Source organism: Cyprinodon variegatus, unplaced genomic scaffold, assembly GCF_000732505.1.
Source record: "Cyprinodon variegatus isolate N-32 unplaced genomic scaffold, C_variegatus-1.0 Scaffold418, whole genome shotgun sequence".
Classification (NCBI taxonomy): Eukaryota; Metazoa; Chordata; class Actinopteri; order Cyprinodontiformes; family Cyprinodontidae; genus Cyprinodon; species Cyprinodon variegatus.
In genome coordinates this window covers 411,031-421,197 of record NW_015150871.1, presented here as the reverse complement: position 1 = coordinate 421,197, position 10,167 = coordinate 411,031, and the positions used below count along the sequence as shown (strand labels likewise).

Sequence of the window (10,167 nt, the reverse complement as noted above, 5' to 3'; positions counted from 1 at the left end):
GGAATACTTTTCTAACTTATTTGATTCTTATCTGATACTGATTTATTCTGGAAGCATGATATCTGAAAAAGTATTTTTTTCAGCTTTTTATTTGTTTTTTTGTATTTCAAATCAAAAGGGCACATGAGAAGAAACTAATTATTACTAATGTGTCTCACTGTCAGAAAGTTTAGCTTAGAGGCAGGTACTCAATCAAGCAGCGCTTTAGTCTGATGACAAGCTGCATGTCAGAACCAAGCTCAAACTGAAACACCCTCTATCCAACTTGCTTTTCATAAAGTATACTGTTATTATATATATATATATATATATATATATATATATATATATATATATATATATATATATATATATATATATATATATATAAATGCAGAGGTTAAATATGTCTTTTTAAAGGTGTTGGTAGTCTAACTTATTATGTAGGACCTCTTTTCTGCTACTTCCACTGATTTGCTCTCTCTAAAAAATGTATTCAGTCCCTCCTCTGCAGGGCCATGACACTGGTGTAAGGCTTTGTCTATTAATTGACCTCATTCACGCGTTTTATGTCATATGCATTGCCAAAAGCAAAGTGATAAACACTTTAATAGCTATGCTTATCCCTTGTGAAGAGCTGAAATATCTTTGCAAGACAAAAGCTACACAAATTAATGAAAATCCATGTGTTTGCTGCCATCTAGAGGATATTAGCGGACAATACATGAGTCACAAAAAAAGTTCTACAGCTCTGTTTTGCTGATTTATAAGGGAAAATGTATGACATTAAACATAGAATGCCGTCTGCATACATTGCTTTGTATTTTATTGGTGTTAATTACTTTTTGCACTTAAGACAGAATTCATGTGATTTGGATATGGATAGAGAAAAATTCCAACACAGACCTGCTGAATGTGTTTACATAAGGATACTAGATGAAATTCATTTTGTGGGTAGGACAATATTAGACAAAAAAAAAAAAAAATCTGCTTTTTAAAAGAAAAAAAATTTATGTTCTCAAAGAAACCCCCTGAAGCCTTTACAGGACAGCTGCATTTATACTGATTTTACAACACAATTGGACTGTTTATAATCGCCAATCAGAGGCTAGTGGTTTATGAAAATAATGGCAATTGATTTATTAAGGGGCATCAGAGTACAAAAAGGCTGGCAGTAATATAAACAATAATCAGATTTCTTATCGTTACGGCCTCAGGATCTATATACAGACATAAACTGCATTTCTGTAAAGCTACACCTTTTTTTTTTAGCTGTCAAAATGTGTTTGGGTGCTGTGATGGTGCAGATCACATGACCCAATTCTGGAGACCTTAGTCCTCAATGCAGCATCAAGGTTACGTTGCTGCATATCTTCCTATTCTATGTCCTATTTCCTTTCTACCTACTTCCACAAATAAAAATAAAGGTCACTAAAAGTGTATGGTCAATTGTTCCAGGGTGCAAGTAAAATAATACTTAAGCCAAACTAATCTATTTTTTTTAAATAAATTGTCTGTTTATTCTTACATTTTTAAAATAAAACAATAAAAAAAGCTGGAGTTTTCACTACATTGTTTTACATAGATAATACAGTTCATAAAGGACTTATATATTTGATTATAGCCATTAAACACTGTTAGAAATCTCCATTAATTCTCCATTACTCCACTTACCTTAACATTAGAAATAACTAAAAATTTTACAAATAAATGTATACAATGTTAGAAGTCATATGTGAAAGATTTTTTTTTTTTTTATAACAGCACAAAGGATAAACGTCAACATTTTAACATTTAAAGTTCATGTTTGTCAACCTCAACTCATTATCATGCTTTTTAATACAACATCACCGAACAAAACAGTTTAAAAAAAAAGAAATAGAACAGCTTTAACTTTTGATTTCAAACCTCACACTTCATGATCTCTCGGAGGCAAATAGTGGCATAGCAAGAGGAATCCAGGTCAAAGTTCAAGCTGAGTATTAGAGACTCCATGGCTGATTCTTGATTTGTTGCGCCACGGCTGCAGGCTGCTCTCTGTAGCTGGTAGCTTAGGTTGTGTGGGATGGCCAGCAGGGGGCGGTAGCAGCCAGGAAGGTTCAGTTTAAGGCTGCTCACTCTGAAGCGGCATTCTGCCAACCCGTCTCCTGCCAGTCTCTCCTGGTACCAGGTTCTCATAGCGTTTTCTGGATATTTAACAGAGTTTCCTGGCATTGGTAATAACACCTGAGAGGATGACAAAATATTATTGATTCAACAAAAAAAAAAGCTTAATATAGCATACTGTATGACCAGCAGAATAAGAGAACCCCATACTTGTTCTAGTGAATATACTCCTGCTTGCTCCTCCTCATGTGTCACCACATGGACCTGAAAAGGTAAAAGGAATAAGAAAACTACTTAATGAGCCCTTTTTATCGTTTAAGTTACAACCATAAACCAAAATTTAAATCTACCAAACCACTTTTCTTCATAAAGCACTTCATAATAAGAAAAGTCATCAAAGGGCTATACATACAAGGGAAAATAAAATCTGTTAAGAGATAAAAAAACACATAAGAACGGCTTTCATCTTAAATCCTAGATTTGTTGTAACTGACCCAAAGTGCCCCAGAGAACAAAGATCTATGTTGAAGATGTCGAATGTACTGACAAAAATCATCCCTTCTCCTTTTCGCTCAATCGAATAAAAAGGGTTGAAGCCATCCGAGCCTTTATATCATCAACATTTGAACAATTAATCTAATGAGAGGCTCTGGGCTGTTTCAAGAGGGAGATAAACCTGGGAGTCATCTGCAAAAGGGTGGAAGGAAACCATGTTTCCTAAAAATAAAGTTTAAATCTAGGTAAAAACAGGTTAAAAATTACAGTGCATAAAAAAACTACTTGGCAGTTTAAAGTTCAAACCTAAAAAGTATAAGTCATACCTTCTACTTTTTGTGAATGAACAAAACTAAATTAAGACAAAACAAGAAATTCGAGAAAGTCTCTAAATGATTCAACTATCTGAGAATATTTCATTCATAAAAGTACAATTTGGAAGGAAGTTTTCAGAATTTTGAATTCCAAATATTGCCTGCGTTTGGGTAAAATAATTTCTGGTAAAGTTAAAATAGCATTTAGTCTAAACAAAAACATGCTCTCAGTTTAAATGAATGTTTCTCCTCCGTTTCAGATCTTACCTGTGGAGAAGCCGCCTCTCCAGGCTCCTCTGCTTTGTTTTCCTCTCTCTGTGTCCAAACCAGGTCGCCTTCTCTGACACCAAGGCCCATAGTGGAGAGCCTGTATGCCGCTGCTTCGTTCCACACCCTGATGACCATAAAGACATAATTGCAGGAAGGATTCACCTATTTGGAACTTTTACTGGATATATCTAACTTATAAGATTATAAATAACACATTGTGATTTATCAGAATACCATCAGATGTAGAAAAAACGGAGGAAAACCTGACTTTCTTTCACAAGTGTATGTAGTGGTTTAGCTGACCTGCTGCAATAGGCATGAGGGTAGAAAATCCTCATGCTGTGGGGCAGACTTAGCCACGCTTGGACGCAACCATCCGGGCCGTTACCGTAGCGATTCAGAGCGCGGAGCATCAGCCGCTCCCTGGGCTTGGACAGGGGCATCAGCGCCAAAGACTCCTTTGCATTATCTGTTGCAAAATGAGCAAAAAATTGAGAAAAAATTTTTCAGCTTTTCATAAAATATTCAGCTAACACAAATTATGCTGTCAATTCAGCTGTCATAAAAATATATATATCAATCATGTAACATTTTTCTTCTGCTTCAGATTTATTATCACTTTGTCAAAAATATGTTGTCGTAATCTGAAGAAGTGAACAATATGAAACACATTAGTGTTAGAGGCTTTTGGGAGGCACCTTGTACACAGGTGAAAAAATATATATATTTTTTTAGGTATTATTACCTACTGTATTAATGAGAGAGGACTGAAAATTAAACAAATAAAAACTCTCTGGTCCAAAGGAATTACGAATTACTACAGCAGCTTTTACTCTAATCCCTGTCAGAGGTATTTAAAATCAAAACTTTTACTTGTTTGGAGGAAATGTCTCTTTGCAACGCTCTGAGGTTCCTCATTTTCCTCGTGAGAAAAGAACAGCCGTACGGCGCTGACCTGGAAAACCAAAAATAGAGATGGCAAATGTCTTAAAATCCTATGCCAGGAGCCCTTTACAATAATTGAATTTAAATCGAAGTCATGTTTAACATTTGTGTCTCTTTGTGTTTTTGATCTGGGATTTTATATATATGTGTATATATGTGTGGTGTTCTCGTTTTGGGGGGGTGTGGTTTCCCCCTTTTTTTTTTTAAATCTTAAAAAAGAAAGATATAAATATAAAATAAATATATAAATTGAAGCATCTGATGCAGGACCTGCAGATTCCACAACGGTTTCTTCCCCACTGCCATTAGACTGCTGAATGTTTTCTAAAATGGGTTATTGTATTTTATTATTATATTTTATCTTTATATATATATTTAAAAAATGCTAGAACTATAAATTTACAGTCATTTTTACTATTTTTCAAGATGAAATTGTCCAGTGAGCTGTTTCCAAATGAAATTTCTTTTTTATTTTACACTTTAGACAAAATCTGTCTAAAGTCAATAAGAAAGAAGGGTCAATGTCCAAACTTGATGATGGTTCTGGATGGTTTATTTTCCTATTTCAGCCAACAATTACCGAGTTCAAACTTTGCTTTTGTCCTTTCTGCTGCCTCTCTTGCTCTGGTAAAAACCATAGGCCAAAAATGCCTGTTGGTCCTTTCCAGGCTCCTACACTTATAGCAAGCAGACTGATCCACATCACTTCCTGTCTTACCTCAGAACAAAAAATAAATAAATAAATAAAATAATAAGACAAAGATAAACAGAATCAACAATTATTAACCTGTAAATAAACTCTGTAAATAATACAAAAATATTAATTTAGGAAAAAATTAACACAATTCAAATGGATAAAGATATAAAGGATAAATAGCTCCAACACACACACATATATATATATATATATATATATATATATATATATGTATCTAAAAACATGTGGGTTACTCTTCTTTAAGTCAATTTAAGTGCAATTAGAGGGTAAAGGGGTATAAACCACTTTTCAAACAATTCACATTAATTGATGTCACTTCTCTGGCTGTATATACCGACAGCTTTATTTGGTGCAGGTTTTTTTAAAGTATTTATATTCAGGTGAATTTATTTTGTTTAGAAATTGGTGTTTGGTTTGCTTGTTGTTAACTAGTCTTTTTGTGTATTTGGCTGATTAATTTATTGTTGTTTTTCAGATTGTCTGGCTGAAATAAATTCCTATTAATTCATTCGAAAGGATCATATAAAAAAAGGAATAAAATATTATTCATAAAACGTATTTATGTAATAAGGTTTATAAAATAAACAAATGGAAAGTTAAAAGGTCAATAAAAAAATAAAAAATAAAATCTAAAAAGAAACTTTCAATAAATAACTGTAGATGGTGATTATAAAAATTGCAACTAAAGACCAACAAACATAGATTATACAAAGACAAGGCTGTGGATTTCTTACCATGTCCTCTTTGAGCAGAGCCAATCCTACTTGATCAGACAGAACACTCTGTCCACTTCCAAACCTCTGCGGCCCGTAGTAGTTGACAAAACCTCTCCTCTAAAAAGACACACAATGATGCTAAATGGTAGCTTCTGCAGTGACAAGAAGCAAGCTACTCTACTCTATATTAAAAAGTGTTTCTAGTGCCATAAAATGTATTTTGTTTGAACACAGCCTCAAACGAGGGTAGAAAATACCTAAATAAAAAAAGACAGCTAATTATAGGATAAATGCAGCATATTTCTACCTATACTAATACATGGAATCTAGCTCATTTATAACTGCTTAACACAATGGTTTTAGTGCAGTAAATACAAAACTAAATACACTAGAAAACAAACATGTTGAAATAGAGACAAGATTGAACTCAAAGGACCTTTACGTTCTCCACTGCTTCCTTTATGAGAGCTGCCAGCCGAGCGTGAACATCAGCGTCGGCCAAATGTCCGTCTAAAGCTCCGTGTGGTCTAAGGTTGCGGACCACAAGGTCAAAGTGATTCCCCCGCAGTCGCCCCAGCTTTAGAGGCTCGCCGACGGAGCGGATCTGAGACAGACGCATCCCTCTCTTCTCAAATTCTCCTGCTTTCTCTTTCAACCTGACAAAAAAAAAGATGTAAACAAACATTACATGAGAAGCAAACAGCCTTAATCCATAAATTGACCAGATTTATAAAGAAGAGGGTGGATTACCGCTGAGACGAGACCTTTTTGACCACCATAGACTGGTAGGTGATGGCTCTCTTATCTTTGATGCCAGCGTAAGTAAAATCTGACGGCAGGACCCCGAGAGCAGCTGCCATGTAGCTGATGGCTTCCAAAGTCTCCAGATTCTCTTTGCACAGCGTGAATGCTGGGAAACACAAACAAATCACATGAGTAGGACATTTCAACTGAATAAATCAAATACAAAAAAACAAAAAAAAAATTTGGTTTGCACATATCAGTAAGTAGAAAGTTCAGTTAATCTTGACAGCTGTTTATTTGAGCATTGACGTCTTCCTTCTGTTTTAAGCTGACAGGGATGTTCCAGCATTTCCCGAAAAGACGTTTCTTTATTTTTGGATAGAATTTGTATTCTTCAGAAGGTGACATTCTGGTTAGGTGATTAATATTAGGGCTGAAACAATTAATCTGATTGATCGATTTATTGAAATAATCATCAATAAATCGTTAAATGAGTTATGGAGACTGTAAAACATGCCTTTACCTAAAAGAGCCACTTATAGCAGTAATCATATCAAAATTGTAAAAGAAAAATATGTAAACATTTTGCATTTAAAATTAAAAAGGTTTTTGTCTGTCAATATGTTCAATTCAGAACCCCTCATGTGGAAACTTTTTTTAGTTTCATCTGGTGTAAATTAGTAAAATCTCTTCTTTAATGACCCTTTGGTTATCGGATTATTAATCGATTTATCAACAGAATAATCAATTTGCAAAAATAATCGTTAGTTGCAGCCCTAAATATTATTACAAGGTTGGATGCTCTAAAATGGAAAGGATCTGCCCCTTATGTTCAAACATGCTTTCTGATGGTTCTCAGGCACAGCAGTAGAGCAGAGGAACCAGCTGAAGAGGCTACTAACCCTTTATACAGCCTTCTAAGGTTTGATGGTTTGGATGCAAACCACTTCTCTCTTCCACTTTCCTCATATTACTATAAAATACCACTATTGCTACAAAATATTGAAAACCGAAAGTTTAAAAGGGTAAAAAAAAAAAGGATAAATCTAAACCCTGTGGTTTCCTAACAATAAAGTTTACATCTGAGTAATAACTGATTAAAAATGACAGGCAGGTTAAAGTTAAAGCCTAAAAGAAAGTATGAGTCATCATTTCTACTTTTGTAAATGATGTCTTCAAAATTACTAAAGCAAAACTTGAAGTTTAGACACTTAAAAATACATCCTTAAAAATGTAACCAAATTCTGCCTTCAATTAAATCCTCCTCAGTTTCTGATCTTACCTGTAGAGAAACAGCCTCTCCAGGCTCCTCTGCTTTGTTTTCCTCTCTCTGTATCCATGCCACGCCCCTAATCCCTACGTTTGATTGACAGTAAAAGACTGCTGCACCCTAAATGCACCATGGAGTGTTATCACAGATCCTTCCTCCCAGCATTTGTAAGACTTTATAACCATCACTGTTCCTAACAACCCGAATAAGTTTTTACATTCATTCTCATTTTGGAGTTTCTACCTTATTCAGTTAAATAACATGCTGCTGTCATTTTGCATATCTCTGATGTTGCTGCCATTTTTAAATATCCATTACCTTAAACATATCCATAGCTGTCAGAGTGCACAGTATTTATATTGTTAAAACACTTTACAGTACAGTATTTCACCTGTTTTTTTTTTAACTCTTCACTATTATGTTATTCTTATACACTTTTCTAAGGTCACAATTTTTTTTTTCTATAATCTTTCTGCTGCTGTAAACACCAGAATTTCCCCATTTTTGGACAATAAAGGGATTTTCTATTCTATTTCCTGTTAAAAATGAGGGTATAAAGCCAACCTGTATAAATGTCTTCTTCTCTGCGTTCTTCTGCTGTTCTCTTCTTGGGCTTGCCATGCTCTCTCAGCCTAACTGAGATGGACGTTCTCCCCTGGCTGCTGAAGCTCTTTGTCTCCACCAGCTTCCCAAACCTTCTATTTAGAAAGTGGTGAACCGCAGTCCTGTGCTCCTTGCTGTCATCCGGTCCAAAAGTGTAAGACGACCCTCTCACCTTGGCGTCAATGAACCTGAAGAAGTCCTCAGCCTCCTCCTCTCTGACCAGTCTGGCCAGCTCCCTGTAGTCAGGGTCTTCCCTCACCCTGATCTCTGGCTGGATGGTGACAGTCAAGAGGAAGGGAAAGCGGTGGCGGACGGCCCGGTGGACGTTGGCTCTCTGGTGCTTGTCAGAGAAGGAGCCCAGAGAGAGTTCTGGACCAGATGGCCTTTTTTCTCGTAGGGTCATCACAAACTGCTCCAGATCTTCACTCACAGAAGGACCTAAAATAACATCTAAATCAAAGCTTCCTAAAGAGGGCAGAGGGGTGTCTGAACCTGCCCCCCAGTCTGATGAAACTTCAGCATCATTTGAGCCTGAACAGTAAAGGTTCTCCTTTGACTCTGCTTTCATTTGGTTTTGCTGTGAGGAGGCGCCTCCTGCTGTCTGCATGATCTGAGCTGTTTTTACCCTCTGTCCATTAATGTCGATCTCTGTGACAACAAAGTCCTCCATGAAGGTTTTGATGCTTCCAACAAAGCCTTCATGTTTTGATATGAAGTATGCAGGTACCCTTACAGCCTCATCGCCCTTCATAGTCACCTTAAAAAAAAAAAAAAAGATTTACCCAACAGAAGTGTTATAATAATAATCTAATTACAATATATAATCCCAAAACATAATATAAATGAAAAGTTTATTATTTTATTCTGCTCAACAGATTATAATTTAATGACTTTATAAAGAAAGCTTTATTGATTCACACCATCAACTGCTGTATATTTAACATCTATAAATTTCTTAACAAAGAAATCTGACCTACCTTTACAGGTGACTCGAACATTCCCCGAAAAATGCGTTTACTGCTTATCTGATCATTTCCAAATGAAACCATAAATGGATCGTAACCTTATTAGAATTATTTCATTATTTGTTTACGGTACAACGCCGCACACACCGTGTAAACCAGCAGCTTGTAAACACGGCCACGCCGAAAGACAATCTACGTCTACTTCCGTGTCATGTGACTGTCACGTGACGTTTCTTAAAGAGAGAGTATTTCTTTAAAAATAAAATAATAATGATTGCCATTTAAAATTTTATTTCAATATAATATGAGAAAAAAGTCAGAATTTTGACTTTAATCTCAGAATTCTGAGAAGAAAGTCAGAATTCTTAGAAAAAAAGTCAGAATTTTGACTTTAATCTCAGAATTCTGACTTTTTTTCTCAAATTCTGACTTTAATCTCAGAATTCTGACTTTTTTTCTCAAAATTTTGACTTCAATCTCAGAATTCTGACTTTTTTGACTTTTTGACAAATTCAGATTTGCAGACGACACTACTGTGGTGGGCCTCATCAGAGACGACGGCGACCAGGAATACAGAGAGGAGGTGGAGCAGATGGTGGGATGGTGCAGAGATAACAGCTGGATCCTGAACGTGGAGAAGACAATGGAGATCATCGTCGACTAACCATGTTCCACTGGTCATAAACAGCTCCGCTGTAAAGGTGGTCAGCAGCACCAAATTCCTGGGTGTGCACATCGCAGACACCTCACCTGGACTATGAACACCTCCTCAGGTCAAAAGGTCACAACAGCTCTTGTACTTCCTTTGGAGGATGAGGAGAGCCCACCTGCCCCCACCCATCCTCACCACCTTCTACTGAAGCACCATAGAGAGCGTTTTGACCAGCTGTCTCACTGTATGGTGTGGAGGCTGCAGCGCCTCAGACTGGAATAACATGACAAGATTGGTGAGAACAGCAGAGAGGATCATAGGGGCACCTCTTCCCTCCTTTAAGAATATTTCACCCCAGTGCTGCTTGTCCGGAGCCTCTAACATCATCAG

The 10,167-nt window shown here is 36.1% G+C and overlaps 1 protein-coding gene across 1 annotated transcript; it reads right to left on the bottom strand.

Moving 5' to 3' along the window:
* Positions 1-1,736: 1,736 nt before the first annotated feature.
* pus7l (pseudouridylate synthase 7-like) lies at positions 1,737-9,328 on the bottom strand. Its single transcript, XM_015388257.1, has 10 exons — positions 9,138-9,328; positions 8,122-8,917; positions 6,294-6,453; positions 5,980-6,199; positions 5,562-5,660; positions 4,038-4,119; positions 3,468-3,633; positions 3,162-3,288; positions 2,296-2,349; positions 1,737-2,205 (listed from the first exon to the last, which is right to left on the bottom strand). The coding sequence occupies exons 1-10, from the start codon at positions 9,207-9,209 to the stop codon at positions 1,882-1,884; spliced, it is 2,100 nt and encodes a 699-aa protein (XP_015243743.1). The 5' UTR covers positions 9,210-9,328; the 3' UTR covers positions 1,737-1,881.
* Positions 9,329-10,167: the final 839 nt, after the last annotated feature.

Bases quoted from the DNA above. Each gene is read 5' to 3' on its own strand.
- pus7l (XM_015388257.1), bottom strand. From the start codon at position 9,209: ATGGTTTCATTTGGAAATGATCAGATAAGCAGTAAACGCATTTTTCGG. The intron at 6,454-8,121 runs GTTGGCTTTATA...TGTGTTTCCCAG, and splicing joins AGAAGAAGACATTTATACAG to CATTCACGCTGTGCAAAGAG. The intron at 3,289-3,467 runs GTCAGCTAAACC...TATGGTCATCAG, and splicing joins CCTCATGCCTATTGCAGCAG to GGTGTGGAACGAAGCAGCGG.